Here is an 18447-nt window from a genome sequence, read left to right as displayed (position 1 = left end):
AGGGCATACCATGAATAATTTCCCCAGTAATGGCAATATACTGACACTGATCCATTCACACACATTTATCTGTCATCAGGGAAAGGTATATTTGAGGTGGATAAATAAGGTATTTAGAAAGATGGGTAACATTTCTGACTTAAAAGCCCAAAAGGGGAGGAAGGAGGTTACAAAAAATTGTCCCACTGTTCCAAGATGTGTAAGAGTCTAAAAAAAATATTTGGGAAGTACTCATATTTTCCTTTTTTTTCTATTGTTGTTTAGTCTAATGAGCACATGGACACACATATATTTACATATATGTATATATGACTGAGCAACTCACACACATGTATATGTACTTATCTATATTAATATATTTTAAAATTTTGACCTTTTTCTAGTGCATGTTAATAGCACTTTAATGTGTCAAGTTATCTAAATCCTTTCCATTGCTGCTAACTCCAAGCTTCTAAAAAGTATGTTAAAAACATAAAATATGTGGACGTACTTTTGAAAGTCATTATCAAGAGAACCAAACATTCTCTTAAGAATATAACAGGATCTCATTACTTCTATGACTGGCATTCCTTTGCTCAGTTCAGAATTCAGGGGAAGAATGAAAAAATGTATGTACTCATTCACTTATTCATTCTAGTCAACGACCCTCTATTTGGAAGTCTCTGCTTGACACTGGAGATACAGCGGTGAACAGAAAGCAATGGCCAGCCCCCATGGCCCTTGCAGCTTATTAGGAGAGGAAGGCATTAATCAAGTACTTAGTCATAATTAAAAATTATGTTAGGTATCACATCCATGTCCTATGGGTGCAGGTAATATGCTGGGGCTGGGACAGGGAGTTCTGACTCATTTGGGAGAGTAGAACCAGCTCTCTTCTTGCATAAACTGAGATTTGAAGAGTAACTAGTTGTTGCCCAGATGTACAGTAGCAGCAGTGGGATGGGTCCCTATGTTTTCCAGGTAAAATAAGTAACAGCAAGCTAACAGGCCCCGAGGAGCCACACATGCCGTTTGGCTTTGGGGGGGCTCAAATTTGCAGAGGGTATGGGGCCAACATCAAAATTCACTCCAATGCTCAGCCAAACCATTGCCCACAAACTCTGGCTAGCTCTACACTCCATGGATTTCCAGTTAGGGTGTTTATTACCATTATTACAGTTGGCCCTCCATATCTTTGGATGCTGAACTGGTGGATACCGAGGGCTGACTGTACCATGCTGTTGTACACGAGGGACTTGAGTATCCACGATTCTGGAATCCACAGGGGGTCCTGCACCCAATGTCCTTTGGATACCAAGGGCTGACTATATAGCAGCATTACCACACTCTTCCATTGCACTTCTCCTGTCCATCGTAGGGGTGGGTTGGGTAAAGCACACTAAATTAAAATTATTTTGCTACTTCTCGTATATAGTTCTCATATAAAATGCTTAATGGAAGAGAACTGAGGTGCCAGGACATTGTAAGAGCTTAAGTATTCTTCGCATAACTTCTGCCTGTGTTCCTATGCTTCTCCCCAGTCCTGAGACCTGAATGATAAAGAGGCACTTGAAAAAAAGCCGCAAAAAGTCATTTGATTACATACTTCTTCTAAGGAGTGATAAACTTCATAATTATATCCAGAGAGGGATCTTCGACTTCTCCAGGCTGGCAAACTGCTTCCCTTTTCCAGTACTTTCTGAAGATCTTCTATGAGGATCCTGGATTTGAAATGATAGACATCATTACAATTAAATGGAGATAATATAAAAATGAGTCAAAAGAAAATCAGGACTGACATTTCTAAAAATACCAAATGTGGGGAAGATGTTCTTTTTCAGAAAATAACAATTCTTAAATAAATGGTATGCTGCTGCTGCTAAATGGTATAATGAATATTAAATGTAAAATTACAGAACAGATGTTCCCAAGTAATAACGATACTAATAGTAACCACCATTGATGAAGTAGCTACAAGAATGGAATGATGGGAACGCTTATATTTATAGCAAGGTGCCCAGTAAGGTGGGAGGCACTGTGCTGTGTATTTTATTGGGTTGGTCAAAAGGTTTGTTTGTGTTTTTCCATAACATCGTACAGAAAAACTTGAATGAACTTTTTGGCCATCCTAATACATACATCAACTGAGTTAGTAAAACCTACCTCATGTGGTTATTTCCACTTTGCAAATGGGGAGACCAAGCCTCAGAAGGGTTAAGAACTTGCCGATCATCATTCCACTAGTGATGCAAAGCCAGAATTTGAACTTGGAATGTGAACCCAAAACAGACTCAAGTCTGGTGCGACATTTCGAAAAATGAAGCAAGACAAGCTCCTGCACTCCCTCGCCACAGCCTCCTTTTCAGCTGTTTCTATCTGTTCCTGTGCCTTTTGTCACACTGAAAGACTTTCCTTATGTCATTACCTAGCACACTTGACCCAGAGCTCAGAAAAGGGAAAGAAGCTGCCAGCTTCAAGGGGAAACCGAAGAAACAACCAGAGTCAGAAAAAGCTACTTTTACTGCCTGACAGTATCAAGGATGCCAAGAGAAGACAAGTTCAGGTAAGCAAAGCGAATGCACTTGGGAACTGAAGGCTGTGGCCGGGGTTGGGGATTCCAGGGTCACTGAAATGTGTGGAATAGCTCCAGCTGCAGTCATTGGTATCCTTGATGAGATGTCCGAGCTAGATTATAGCTAGGTCCGCCAGTGCTCACTCACCTCCACCAACTAGAGCACCATGAAGTAGCAAGGTGCTCATTCATTTACTTAAAGATGTTAAAGAGCCTCTCAGTGATTTTCCTGGGCGGGACAGGTAGCTAAAAAAGAAAGAAAACCAAAAACTTTGCTTTCTTATTTTATATTCCAAAGAACTTGTTGCTTGGTGGTTTCAGTGCTATTAAAACAACATGTAATGGCATCTTTAAATGACTTTCAAAGTTGACCCATGTAAGCCACTTTATTGAAGAAATTCAAGACAATTTTTTGGTCCACAAAAGAAGTAGATTTACTTAGGGTCATGCTGGGTGTAGGACATTCCTTTTGCCTTATTCTTTCGTTATTTCCTGAGGACTCACTGTGGACAAAGCATTTAATCGGGAATTTATCATCAGCTTACTGTCCTTGTGGTTTCAGTGTTTGACTTTAGAAACATCAAAAATCAAGGTAAGGTGACATGGCACAGAGTTGGTAAACTTGTTTGGTAGCTGCTTGTTGGGGCTCAAAATATGAGTGGAGTTTTAAATTGTCAGTCTGAACATGATCTGTATTAGTTCTTTCTTTCTTCCCTCAAGGAAATAAGTTATAGATGAAAGTAGCTTTGTATGGGTAAAGACTTTTACAGTATTGCCAGTGTGGCTGTAAAGAACCAAATGAACATCTTTGTCAATGTCCAGTCTTCTTGTGTTGTGAGCAAATCTGGGGAGGTCAAGAAAGATGCGAGTTTGATTAGAGCTGAGATGGTTATAAACTGTCAACAAATTCCAGTTACTGCAGGCAATCTTCAGCTATGATTCCTTCACCAGTACCATCTATCCATTTCTCCTGGATACTTTTATCTCTTTCAGGAAACTAAGGCGGGGGGTGGGGGGTGGGTAGTAAATAGACTTGCCAAATCCAGCCAATTACAGAAGAATCTCTTTGTGAAGTTTCAATTTGAAAACATAAGACACACAAACACACACAAGTTTTCAAAGGTATAAAGACCTTTACAGAATGTTTACAAAATGAAGCTCTAGTGTATTGTTTTTGTATTATTTCCAAAGTGGGCAGACTTTTTAAATATAAACAAGCACAGATAATTTGTTTCCCTGTAAGGCAAGAGTGGGCTTCCCAGGTGGCTCAGTGGTAAAGAACCTACCTACCCATACAGAATATGCAAGAGATGCCAGTTCAGTCCCTGGATCTGGAAGGCCCCCTGGAGAAGGAAATGGCAACCCACTCCAGTATTCTTGCCTGGAGAATCCCATGGACAGAGGACCCTGGTGGGCTACAGTTGATGGGATCACAAAGATCAGACACGACTGCAGCGACTGAGCAGGCACAAGGTCATTCTTCATATTCATCACCAGGAAATTTCTGGAGTTCTGATGCTGGTCCATCTGTTTGTTTGGCACTGTACTCCTTCAAAAGCTAATATTTCCCCAGGAGTTTCAGTATGAAAAATTATGCTTCTGAATGAATTATTTATCATTATCAGTTGATAAATGACTTAACATATTACTAATAATATAATAATGTCCCCATTCAGAGAATAGTCAGAATAGTTCTAATTGATAATTGCTCCTATACAAGATTTACTGTAATATTTTCTAACTAGTGTTGTAACCAAAGTAAGAAAATTACGAAGTTTTTCATTTTGAGGTTGTGGAATCAATCTAGTTGAGTATTAGTTTCTTTGATGAATCAATGCTTAAGCTTCTCAGTCTTGTTTTAAAATTTCCAGGTGCCCTGAATTGAGCTGGTCTTCGGAGCTCTGCTATCTATCCATTCATTTAGGCCAGTGATTCTCAAGACAGGCTGCTTTAAAAAATCACCCACGAGCTTTAAAAAATATGCCACACTGAGCCCTACTTGCACAAGAACCTCTGTGCAAAGGTATCAGGCCTTTCTGAAAAGCTCACAAGGTGATTTTAATACATAGTCGAGCTCAAACTTAGGCTAACAATCTGGAAACCAGTAATTTAGGCTAATTAATCTAGAAACTGACTGCTCTCAGTCTTCTCAGTTTCCACATTAAATAAAAATGGAAGAAAGAATATGACAGGTCCGAGCGTCCTCTTTCCTTCTGAGTGTCCGTGCTGGGAGTGGTCAACAGCATCTATCCCTCCTCTCTCTTTGGACCTCCTGTATTGAAAGGGCTGGGAGGCTGAAAAGTACTTTTCCTCGACTGTCATGTAGCTATGGTTCTGGGTACGAGTTTGTGAACCCTGTCAAGAGAGGAAGTTAAGAATAGGGCAGAGGCCATCTCCTGCTGGTGTGACCATGTTGAGGTGGCAGAAACATGACTGTTCAGAGGTTGTCAGGTGTCTGGACTCAGAACTCTGGGGTCCAGTCACCAGCTTATTGACTTGAGAGGCAATTATGGTCACAAGGGTGGGGGCTGGGAACAGCTTCCTGACCACCATGCTGTTACACCAGGTCTGGGCCCATGAAATGGGGTCCAAATGGCTTTTTTAAAAAACAGCTGTAGTTTCTTAGTGTCCTTATGGCTGATTACCGTTTCTATTCTAACCATGTGTGCGCTCAGTTGTGTCCGACTCTTTCTGGCTCCATGGACTGTAGCCCTCCAGGTTCCTCTGTCCATGGAATTCTCCAGGCAAGAATACTGGAGTGGGTTGCCATTTCCTTCTCCAGGGGATCTTCCTGACCTAGGGATCAAACCCACGTCTCTTGCATCCTTGCGTTGGCAGGCAGATTCTTTACCACTGTGCCACCTGGGAAGCCCCAGTGTGTAGCATATACTTCCTTAAAAAGTCAGTGAACATGCCAAAGTGTACTGTATCAAGCCTTTTTAATGTGATTATATTTTCACTGAGTTGTTTTCCTTTTGAAATAGTCAAAGATTTTTTTCTAGATCTATTAAGAACTTTATACAAGTGATATTATCACTTAGTACAAAATCACCTTCCCAGAGCTTCTAGGGTGGAAAAGGGAGTGTGTGTCAAACTTTGAAATTCCATTACCATTTTTTTTAACAGGTATTCAATTTACAAAATTATTGAAATTTTTTGTGGCAAAAGGAATCATTTTCTAGGTCATGTTGTTAAGAAGGGTTGATCACCTAGGGGCCAGACACATGAGGCCACATTATCTCTGCTATAAAGATAAGTATATCTATACATTATGTATAGTTGTACAGAGTAAATTATAATCTTTGGAAAATATCCCAGGCTATAATAATATAACTCAATTAGAATGATCTCTACCTACCAGCCCTGGGGAATTTAATTGACTTACATATTATTATCTTCATGCCAACAAAATGAATAATTCTAAATGATTGCTCTCCAGGAGGAGACCACTGGTTTAAAACTCTCATTTTTAAAAAACTCTATTCTCTGTGGTATAAAGGGTGATATTTTATTCTGTAGCAGTTCCACATGACCTATGTTGAATGCGAATAGAAACTCGTTAAAATAACTGGTATATTCTTTTCTTCCAAATAATAATTAATGAAGCATTTGAGTTTTTTATTGAGGACCTATAGAAATAAGCTCTTCCCTGCTAGGCATTCAGAGCATCAAAGCCTGCCTTTGGAGCTACAGCAATGACTAAAATATGTTCAATATGAACAATGGTTTTACGCACAGCTGTGACTCTGCCCTGTTATGGAGGTACAGATGAAATACCTTCCTGCAAAAAGCCCATCAGTAGTTTCATAAAGCTGTGCTTGTCGCTTTGAGAGCCAAATATCTCTGGGGCCAGGGAATGATGTTACTGCCCCACTGAACCCTCTGTCCCAGCCTTTCACAGAGACTAGAGCTCTCTCCCTTGACTGAGAGACCCATGAACCCTTCCTGGGCCTCACCAGGGATCTTTGTGCCAGTTCTGGCTGTAAAATCACTAGCTTAAAAGTTGGAGTATTTGAGAGGTTGTGTGTGCCCAGTTGCGTCTGGGTCTCTGCGGCCTTGTGGACTGTAGCTGGCCGGGCTCCTCTGTCCATGGGATTTTCCAGGCAAGAATACTGGAGTGGGTTGCCATTTCCTTCTCCAGGTGATCTTCCTGACCCAGGGATCGAACCTGCATCTTTTGTGTCTCCTGCACTGCAGGCAGGTTCTTTACCACTAGCAGCACCTGGTTAGTCATTTACAATTATGGCCAAGATCATAGGGTTCCAAACCAAGAGTAAGTCACTCCTTCCCATCTCTCATTCACTAGCCTGCATTTCTCCCCCCAGGTTTTGCACTTTCTCTCCATCTCTTCCCCCCATCCTTTGCTTTTGTGCCCTCTGGAATTCTCTTTCATCGTAAATAAAATTCCTACATGCTCCAGTCTCTTTAGAGAACTCCTTCTTCTCATATTCTTGCACCGGCAGAAACTGGACTCTTTCAAGGACACAGACTCTTTGGTGACTTTCTCTCCTCCTACTTTGTCAGCATCCTCCTGGGTACCATTGGTACTGCTCCTTTAACCTTCTAACTTCCAGGAAAAGCTCATCCTCCCTTCAGCATTGTGCCATTCCTGGTTGCTTACCTCTAAGTCCTGGCTCCTCCCTGCTACTTCTTGTCTTAGGAACACATTCTTTTTCCCCACCTCTAATCTTGCCATCAGCCAAGGAAATTCAAGATTTCTGAGATGGCTTTATGGTGATTAACCTCACTCTCTCTTGACTGCATCAGCCTCAACAATCTCCATTCCACTTCAGCCATCTCCTTCATTACTACCCCTATAATCCCATCACCAGCCGCAAGTATTCTACTCCAGAACTCTTAATGTCCAGCAGCCTACACTTTATCAAAACGTGTTTCCTTCCAACTTGTTGCCCTCAGTCACATTAAACCTGTTTTCGCTGTAAATATCTTAATGCCCTGATTTTTGTTGGAATATAGTTGCTTTACAAAGTTGTTGGTTTCTGCTGTACAGCAAAGTGAATCAGTTAAATATATATCCACTTTTTAGATTCTTTTCCCGTATAGGTCATTACAGAGTACTGAGTACAGTGCCCTGTGCTATACAGCTAGGTCCTTTGTTGTTGTTGTTTAATCGCTAAGTCATGGCCAACACTTTTTTGACCCCATGGACTGTAGCCCTCCAGGCTTCTCTGTCCATGAGATTTCCCAGGCAAGAATACTGGAGTGGACTGCCATTTCCTTTTCCATGGGATCTTCCTGACCCAGGGATTGAACCTGCATCCCCTGTACTGGTATGTGGATTCTTTACCACTGAGTCATCAGGGCAGCCCCCTAGTTTATTTAGTTAATTAGTCATCTAGTTTATTTATAGTACTGTGTTCTGTGTATATGTAATTTCGCTATGGAGAACAGTATGGAGTATCCTTAAAAAACTAATAATTACCATATGTCCAGTAATCCCATTCCTGGTCATATATCTGAAGAAATTCAAAAAAATAACATGCACCCCAATGTCCCATCATTCTTCCTAGATCCTCCTCTAATCTAGACTATCCAGATTAGACCCCACAGGTGAATACTTGAGCTAGCATCTCACTAGAAACCTTAACTTCCTTGTCATCTTGAGCTTTCTGTGGTTCTAACCAACAAAACGTCAGCTCTGTATCAATGCTACATACAACCTTTCTTCTCTGCAACAACCACTTTTATTGGTTCCTACCCCTATTTCTTTATTCTAAGTAGATACATTTTGCTTCTCAGTTCATCCAGAAAACTGGGCTATGAGTTATGATCTCTTGCCCTGTTTCCCTGGTGACTCAAATGGAAAGAATCCACCTGCAATGCAAGAGTCCTGGGTTCGATCCTTGAGAGAGGAAGATCCTTTGCAGAAGGAAATGGCTACCCCTGCAGTATTCTTGCCTGGAGAATTCCATGGACAGAGGAGCCAGGTTAGCACAGTCCATGGGGTCACCACAGTCAGACGTGACTGAGCCATTAGCGCTTCTGCTACGACTACTACTATCTCTTTCACCTGTTGGCTCTCTTCTCCACAATCTTAACTAGACCCGCATGTACCTCTTTGGTCTTATAGGATAAAGTACTTTTCCTACCATTTAAAACTACTCCCTCACCTGTGCATTGTCTTTCATCATCAATTGCCTCCTTCCCTGCTGGTCACAGCACTTTCAGGCCACAGTTGCCCCCTCTACCCACACTCCAAATCTCAGGCAGTCACTGAACTAGCATCTTCCTCACCTCTGCCCTCTCCCTATTGTAACTTCTAAGAGTCACAGAATAGTCTGCTCTGCTGCTGTGTTCTCACCTCCTGTTCACCTCTCTGTCTTCTGCCCCTGACACTCGAATCCTTCCATTAGGGTTACCAGTGCAACTTCCATTGCCAAATTCGAAGGTAACTGATCAGTCCTTTTCTTGCAGGAGATCACTGTGGCACTGGGTACCACTGACATCCCTTATCTCAAAAAATTTTGTTTCTTATTTGACGATTGGGACTATCTTCCAGCTGTTTCACATTCACTGCTTAACTAATACTGTAAAAAAAACTGAAAGTATTCAACTCTATCCACTTGGTCACCAAAGACAGAAGACTTGGAATCACCCAAGAGTTCTTCCTCTTTCATCTACATCCCAACAAATGCAGAGTCCAGGTGGTTTTGCTTCTGAAATATTTCTTGGAATTCTCTTGATCCCACCACTCTGGTCCTGACTCAGGGTCCTCATTCTCTCACCTGGATTGCTGCTGTAGTCTCCTCCTACCCCACCACCCAGTTACATGTGGCTCCCTTGCTTACATCCTACGACTGTGCAGCATCACCCATAAGATGAGGTCTGAGTTCCTAACTCTGAACCGCAGCTTCCCACAACCTGCCCCCTCGCCCTACTTCCCAGGCACCTTTTCTTCCTACTCCCTGACCTGCACCAGTTCCCTGCACAGATACTGTGTTGCTTCTCGCCTTTGCTTGCATTTTCCCCTCTGCCTTCAAGGTCCCAAGTCTCATCCTTTTTCCAACCGAAGCAGCACCTGCAGAGTCTGGCTTTTGTCTGCCCATCTCCACATCCACCTTCTAGGCATGGGTAAACTACTCTCCTCTCCTCACACAGTAAAGCCCTCCCATGTGTACACTGATTACTTAGGTGAATGATAGAGAAGTGTGGTTGCTCCCCCTGCACCATAACGCTAAGAAAGAAGCTCATGACTAGCAAATAGAACTGTGCCATATCCGTGTTGCCTTCCCCACCATGAAAAACAGAACCTGAAGCACTATTGTTGGCACTTACGACATAACCTAAATACAGCTGCCATTCAGTTCAATTGGGTATAAATGAATTAAGCAATGAAATGGCACGCTTACTTGTACTGGATGTTGGCTTCCTGCAGGAAGGTCAACAGGGCTCGGGAGCCATTGTGGGGAACGTGGATGTCGGTGACTGTTCCCTGTGATATCTGGGAGACACCGCCGGGCTGCCACAGGTCCACCTGTAGTGCAGGAACCAACCTATAATTCACAGTCAATGTCGGTGGGGAAAGATCCATGTCACAGTGTCAAACACATCATCTTGTTGGCTTACAGCAATACCAAAGCCATTTTAGAATTAGACTCAAGGCTTTCCTCATCAGGGTCAAACTCTCAGTTGATTCTGAATTTAGTGTCCAAATGATATCACATCCATATGGAGTCTGATCATAATTTACAAGTAATAAATACCAATCTATTAGTCATAAGATAAAACTAGTTTTAAGTATGACTTTGATATTGTTTAAAATTATTTACTGCACTAATATTTGTATAATAGCAAGAAAAAGGAATACATAGATGACCCTTCATCCTACTATAAAGCAGATTGCGGTCCCTTGACAACATTTGGTATCTTTAAATGGAGCGCTCTCCTAATGTTGCCTCCTCCCATGATGCAAGCTTGTTCACCGATTCATACTCAGCTTTCACATGCCAATAGAAACATCCCTTTCTCAGGAGTGGTGGGGGGGTGCTTGTCAGCCAGGGCAGGGCTCCTTGTCACAGTTCTTAGAGAATGTCAGGTGTCTTTCATCATGTGTGCCTCTTCCCAGAATGTAAGCTCCATGAGGGCAACGGATTTGTCCACTTAGTTACCAACCCATTCCAAGTGCCTGGCATGGTGCCTTGTGCATCTTAGCAACTCAGTCATTATTTGCTGCATAAGTGCAGACCCTGCAGGGTAATTGACTACATGTTCATCATTCATTCAGTGTTTTGCAGGAAAGCAAAAGGTCACTGCTTGGCTTACAGTAGAGTCTGTGGTACACTGTCTAGTGCTCCATGCCTAGTAGGAGCTGCTGCTGCTGCTGCTAAGTCACTTCAGTTGTGTCCGACTCTGTGTGACCCCATAGACGGCAGCCCACAGGCTCCCCCATCCCTGGGATTCTCCAGGCAAGAACACTGGAGTGGGTTGCCATTTCCTTCTCCAATGCATGAAAGTGAAAAGTGAAAGTGAAGTCGCTCAGTCGTGTCCGACTCTTAGCAACCTCATGGACTGCAGCCCACCAGACTCCTCCGTCTATGGGATTTTCCAGGCAAGAGTACTGGAGTGGGGTGCCATTGCCTTCTCCGAGTAGGAGCTGCACATTCACTGAAAGAATGAATTGAACTCAGCTGGGATGGAGGACAGCCTCAATTCTATACAAACCAAGAGCTGCACTTTCAGTAAGGCACAGTTTGTGCTTACAGGTCATGGCCATGTCTTCTGTTCAGGACTCCTTCTTCCTGTGTTTCTGGTCTTGATCTGTTGCAGGATCATGCAACCCTCAGTTGTGTCTTTGTGACCCCATGGACTGTAGCCCGCCAGGCTCCTCCATCCATGAAATTCTCCAGGCAAGAATACTAAAGCCGGTTGCTATTTCCTTCTCTAGGGGATCTTCCCGACCCAGGGATTGAACCCAGGTCTCCTGCATTGCAGGCAGATTTTTTTTTACCATCTGAGCTACCAGGGAAGCCCCCTGAAACAGAGGCATTTATGTTGGGGACAAAAAGAGTTTACCTGTTTTCTTTCAGGGAGCTGACTCCTCCACTAACTTGCAAGGGCAAGTCTAACACAGCTAACGTGCTAGTCCAACAAGCATAGGACGACAGAAGTATGGAGCTGGGAGGGATGCTAAGAGGTCATTTGATCCATCTGCCAGCCCTTGGGCAAGGATATGTCCAGGCCTGGACCAGATTGTCCCCAATTGATGCATCTAAACCGCATCTTTTATGTTTCCCAAAGATGAGAGTCGACGCTATCCTAATTTAACTCCTATCCACATTTAACCAGGTTTTCAGACATTTTCTTAATCCCTTACACTGAAGCACACTTTTTTTTTTTTCTTGTTCTATTCTTCAGTGGGGAATGACTGGTTTCTTGCTTTTGTGAGACAAAGTACCTTTCTGTCTTCCACTTTTCTTTATGTTAAGACTTTCTAATCCTTTAATCATCTTTGCCTCTAAACCCATTACAGAGACAGATCTTGCTATTAAGGTGTATCACCTAATACCTGTGGAGATGAGGAAATAGTGCTGCATTTGGAGGGTGGAGAGCCACAGGAACCTGAAATATCTGAATAACCACTCTGGTGATGAGTCTGTGAGTGCTGTTTTCTGGGGCATATGCTAAAATAAGAATCCTCATTCCACAGAAGAGTGTAGCTTCTCCATAGGAAAATTCCATGGAAGAAACGTCCCCTACTGCCTGACCTGGAGAAGCCTTCCTAGGAAATGTCACCAGAAAGCAGTTGGTCTAAAACAAACCAACAAAAAAAGAATCTGCAAAAATCAGAAAGTGTATTTTGTTTTGGTATTAGTAAACTAAAATCAATTACCAGATTTTTCTCTGGTAATGTTTTAGGGAAAGGGTACTTGGGTAAGTAACATGGATATTTCAGTCTTGGGTGGTAGGCTGACGCCTACACTAAGATACAGGAAACTCCTATGTCTAAGTTATAGTAACACTCCTGTTAATACTCACACGAGATTTGTAAAGTGCCACCCACTCTATAGATAGTTCTAATCTTTTCTATAAGACCTTGGGAAATGAGTTAATTGTACCTTTCATGAACAAGAAGACTCAGGTTCAGAGAGGCAAAGTCTTTTCCCAAAGATGCAGGGCTACCAAATGGCATTATAGAATGTGCTTAACTCCAGTACCCAGCATTTATTGACTGGGTAAGTAACTCCAGGATTTCCTGCAAATATCCCAGAACTAGAAACAACTTCCAGTTTCCTGCCTTAGTGTTCAAGAGGGTCTGCTTGGTGGCTTTCACATCCTGGTCTTTCCCATTAGGGGCTTTTTGCCCTATGAATTCTATATGCAGGTATTTTAAAGCTCAAATCAGTTCACCGTGGGCAGGTTACCATCAGTTATTTCCTTAGGGCCTGATCCCATCTGGATGAAGTGATGAACCGGCTCTGAACAGAAAAGCTGGGTGACCCTGGATAGTGACCACAACATAGAATCAGCAGCCTGGTCAGGATGGCCTAAGGCTGTCTGCAGACCAGCTGCCTCAGGTCTTTACTGCCAAGGCCAACTGATATTCCAGGAAAGGATGCTCCTCTGCAGAGTCTCTCACCTTGGAACTGGGTGGGTGTTCCCATGCATTCCTTTCCTTCTATGACCACCAGTCACAGCCAGATCTGTTTAAGAGGTGGAGGAAGTTTAATGTAAAAGTTCACAGCATGGACTTGGGAATCCAACGACTCTAGGCTGCAATGCTAGCTCTGGCAGCATGGGCTGTGTGACTTTGGATGAGGTTTTAACATTTCTGGGGGCTTCCCTCATAGCTCAGTTGGTAAAGAATCTGCCTGCAATGTAGGAGACCCCAGTTCGATTCCTAGGTTGGCAAGATCCACTGGAGAAGGGAAACTCTACCCACTCCAGGATTCCCTTGTGGCTCAGCTGGTAAAGAATCCACTTGCAGTGGAAGAGATCTGGGTTCAATCCCTGGGTTGGAAAGATTCCCTGGAGAAGGGAAAGGCTACCCACTCCAGTATTCTGGCCTGGAGAATTCCATAGACTGTATAGTCCATGGGGTTGCAAAGAGTTGGACACAATTGAGTGGCTTTCACTTTCACTTAACATTTCTGAGTCTTAGTTTCCTCATCTAGACTGTGAAGGTAATTTTAAAACCTACTCACAGGTTTTTATTTTTGGTAACATTAACTGGAATAATAGAAGCAAAATATATAGCAGAGAGCCTGTCATAGTGACAGCTTGAAAACCCTTAACTATTTGTTGTTGTTATTGTTACCTGAAAAGTACCTGGGTGGCCAACATGGTGGAGTAGAGACCCTGCTTTACACAAGGACACAGCAAAATTACAACAATTTATAGGGCAGCTATCAATGAAAACTACAGGAGATGCAGGAAAGAGCTTCTACAATGAAAGGTACAAGAAGGAGCCACAGTGAGACAGTAGGATGGATGGAGATGCAGTATAGTCAAGACCACACCCCTGGGTAGGTGACCCACAAGCAGGAGGATAATCACAACTGCAGGAGTTCTTCCCAAGGAGCAAGGGATCTGAGCCTCACTTTGGGCTCCTGCAAAGGAAACTGAGCTCCCAGAATGTCTGGCTTTGAAGGCCAGTGTAATGGGGATTCTCCCTGGGGACGCAGATACTGGCGGCAGGCCTTTGGAGGACCCCATGGTGCCATGAGGACACGGCTGCTAGCAGACTTCATCTTATAGTCTTCTCTCTAGCTTATCAGTGCAGAGTGCTCACCATGTAAGCAGCCCAGTGAGCTGAGGCAGGGCCATAGCCCTGAGAGCAAATGCTTTAAAAAAGGAACAACTAGAGAATTAAAAAGAACAGAAACTTATAATCTAATAGAATCTTAGAAAAAAGTTGAGAAAATTTCCCAGAATGTAGAGCAAAATGGTAAAAAGATGGAAAATAGAGAAAATACAGGAAAATAAATCATATGCCCAACATCTGGTGAATTAAGAGCATAAAGACAGATTAGAGAAGAAAGGAGAACTCAGATCAATACATAAGGATTTTTAGAATACCAGGAATAAAGACAAGATCCTAAAAGTTTCTAGACAGTGTATGCTAATGACCCTATCCCCAATGCTAGGAGACCTAGGTTCAACCTTGGGATGGGAAAGCCCTCTGGAGAAGGAAGTGGCTACCCACTAAAGTATTGGAAGAAAAGTTATGACCAACCTAGACAGAATATTAAAAAGCAGAGACATTACTTTGCTAACAAAGGTCCATCTAGTCAAAGTTATGGGTTTTCCAGTAGTCATGTATAGATGTGAGAGTTGGATCCTAAAGAAAGCTGAGCACCGAAGAATTGATGCTTTTGAACTGTGATGTTGGAGAAGACTCTTGAGAGTCCCTTGGATAGCAAGGAGATCCAACCAGTTCATCCTAAAGGAGATCAGTCCTGAATATTCATTGGAAGGACTGATGCTAAAGCTGAAACTCCAATACTTTGGCCACCAATGAAAAGAACTAACTCATTTGAAAAGACCCTAATGCTGGGAAAGATTGAAGGCAGGAGGAGAAGGGGATGACAGAAGATGAGATGGTTGGATGGCATCACCAACTCGATGGACATGAGTTTGAGCAAGCTCCAGAAGTTGGTGATGGACAGGGAAGCCTGGCGTGCTGCAGTCCATGGGTTGCAAAGAGTTGGATATGACTGAGCAACTGAACTGAAAGTATTCTTGCCTGGAGAATTCCATGGACAGAGGAGCCTGGCAGACTACAGTCCATGGGGTTGCAAAGAGTTGACACAACTGGGCAACTAACACTTTCACACTAATGACCAACTAGCCATGGGATTTACTTTTCCAGCAATACAGAGATCTAGAAAACCTTAACACTCTTCTGCTGCAAGATAGCTAGAAAAAAGCTGAATAAAATATAGCTACCATTCCTTCTAAAGTAGAGTGGAGCTCCCCCAAATGTAAAGCGAAATTCCCAGGAGCCTAAAATAAAGAAGAAAATGCCATTTAGAGCTGTGTGCATGTGAGCTGTGATGGTATCAGAATTGCGGGAATCTGTCACAATCACATGGGGAATCAGGCTGAGATCTGGGGTCCAAAGTTCAGAGTTGGAACCAAGCTTCTAGTGTAAAACTAGCCCTTCAAAGGGCAATAGCCTCAGTTAAAGAGTAGGAATTAACCACTACACACCAGTAAGATTTGATAAGGAGGCACTTTGTAGTAATAAATGCAAGACCTCTCCAGATAAAGATGTATCCTCAAGCCAGGCCATGCAGAATTCTTTCATCTGAAACTCTGCTGAAGAAGAGTTCATGAGAAAAATATAGAACACATGATCAAGGTATCTACTATAAGTAAAAGCCAACATATCCAACTCATAGCTAGAATGCTCAACTCGAGATCTTCATAGGGTCTAAAAGACTGGCTAGAAGAAGTTCCTGAGAAGGAAAGGAAATGAAAGATACTTTGATGGGGTTATCAATTCCATATAGATGAAATATTTCAGACAAACAGGAGATAGGTAAAGGAGTTCTGAGGGAAGTACAATGTCTGCAAGGCAGAAAAACACAGGAAAAAATAGTTTCAAGAAAAAAATAAGATAACATGTCAGTAAACATAGTTAATTAAAAAGGATTACATTCTCCAGCTTAAAAGAGCCTGAATATTGAATAATAAGTATTCTCCTAAGTACTGGTTACAAAAGACATAAAATAGAAACAATGAAAATGAAAGAATGGAAAAGATATATACCATACAAATACTAAAGGAAAAAAGCTAGTATAACTATATTAATAGCAAAACATTTAGGGCAAAACCATTTTTAGGGGATAATGTATTAATATATATACCTATCACTATATATAATGCAGAAATATAAAAATATCTTTATACATATGTATGTACATATGTACATCCATACATACTAATAAAATTCTCAGTTTACTGGGAAGACATAAATGCTACTAATCTGAATGCATTCAATTAAACAGCATCAAAATATGTATCGCAAAAATGGATATCGTAGGGATTTTAAATTAAAAATCTTATATCTCAGTAACCAAAAGATCAGACTTGCTTCCCAAGCACACTTAGAATTTTTATGAAAATTAACTCAATACGAGGCTACAAAATAAGTTTCAACAAATGTCAGAGAATTCATGTCAAACAAATGTTCTCTGATTACAGTGTAATTAAATTTAGAAATCAGTGACAAAATATATCTACATTTAGAAATTGAGAAAACAGACTTTAAATAACTTGTGGGTTAAGAAAGACACTGTAGTAAAGTTGCAACCAAATCAAAACTAAATAGGACATTTCTAAGAAATTTATAACCTTAAATGATCCTGTTGCAGAAGAATAAAGATGAGAAATTGATGAGTCTTATGTCTAAATCAAAACTTAAAAAAAGAACAATAGTATAAACTACAAAAGAATAGAATACAGGGCATTAGAAAAAAAGAGGATACATTAGTGAGAGGGGAAAAAAAAAAAACAAACTAATGGTGAGGCTCACCAAAACCAAAGTTGGTCTTTGAAACATATTTAAAATAGAAAACTTGTTAGCACAATTGCTTAACAGCAAGAGAATGAAGGTTCAAGTGTTGTTAATAGTGATGAGACAGTCATAGCCTGAGAAAAAGAATGATAAGCCAATTTTACTTATAAACATAGGTACCAACCCTAGAAATGTATGTGAGCAAACTGTAGAAAAGGTATTAATGTCATGACTGAATGCAATTAGTTTATCTTTAGTGTATTTCATTATATCAATAGTAACATATTAAAGAAACTATATGATCATATCAATACACTCAGAAAGATAACTTTTCAAAGTTCTATGTCTATTAATTATAAAATATATATAGAAATTAATACTAAAAAGTATACTTCCTTAGCCTATTAAATACTATCTACCAAAAATATTCAGCAGGTATTTGCATACAGGAGTAGCATTAGAAGCATTCATTTTAAACTCAGAAACAAAGTAAGTGTACATTAATGCCAGTTCCACAGATTCTCATACTGATGGTCACGGACAGCAGAAGAATAAAGAAAAAAAAAGGCTAAGAGCTAGAAGGGAAGAAATAAGACTGTCATTATTTACAAATCGCTGTGTACAGAGAAGGCAAGGGAGTCAACACAGGTAAACCATGAAAATTCAGTGATCAGCAGCATTTAGGGATACAATATCAAAGTAAATATATACACGTACATTAATCTAAGGCCAGACACTATAAAACTCTTAGAGGAAAACATAGAACACTCTGACGTAAATCCCAGCAAGATCTTTTTTGACCCACCTCCTAGAGAAATGAAAATAAAAACAAACAAATGGGACCTAATTAAACTTAAAAGCTTTTGCACAGCAAAGGAAACCATAAACAAGACCAAAAGACAACCCTCGGAATGGGAGAAAATACTTGAAAACAAAGCAACTGACTAAGGGATTAATCTCCAAAATATATAAATAGCTCATGCAGCTCAATAACAAAAAAACCAAACAAACCAATGAAAAAAATGGATGGAAGACCTAAACAGACACTTCTCCAAAGAAGACATACCCGTGCCAACAAATACATGAAAAGATGCTCAATGTGTCTAATTATCACAGAAATACAAATCAGAATTACAATGAGGTATCACCTCACACCAGTCAGAATGACCATCATCAAAAAATCTCCAAACAATAAATGCTGGAGAGGATGTGGAGAAAAGGGAACCCTTCCCCACATTGTTGGTGGGAATGTAAATTCGTACAGTCATTGTGGAGAACAGTATGGAGGTTCCTCAAGAAAACTAACCACAGAACTACCACATGACTCAGCAATCCCACTCCTGGGCACATTCTCAGAGAAAAACGTAATTCAAATAGATACATGCACCCCGATGTTCACTGCAGCACTATGTACGAA

The 18447-nt window shown here is 41.3% G+C and overlaps 1 protein-coding gene across 1 annotated transcript in view; it reads right to left on the bottom strand.

The window, feature by feature from the left end:
- CPA6 (carboxypeptidase A6) overlaps positions 1 to 18447 on the bottom strand; it is a 299402-nt gene that overhangs the window by 79555 nt on the left and 201400 nt on the right. Inside the window, exons 3-4 of the mRNA XM_005689041.2 lie at positions 9922 to 10046; positions 1586 to 1700 (exon numbers count right to left, since the gene is read on the bottom strand). Coding sequence (XP_005689098.2) covers positions 1586 to 1700; positions 9922 to 10046 — 240 coding nt within the window. The remainder of the gene's footprint in view (positions 1 to 1585; positions 1701 to 9921; positions 10047 to 18447) is intronic.

This window comes from Capra hircus, chromosome 14, assembly GCF_001704415.2.
Source record: "Capra hircus breed San Clemente chromosome 14, ASM170441v1, whole genome shotgun sequence".
Classification (NCBI taxonomy): domain Eukaryota; kingdom Metazoa; phylum Chordata; class Mammalia; order Artiodactyla; family Bovidae; genus Capra; species Capra hircus.
This window is presented reverse-complemented; position numbering and strand designations above follow the sequence as displayed.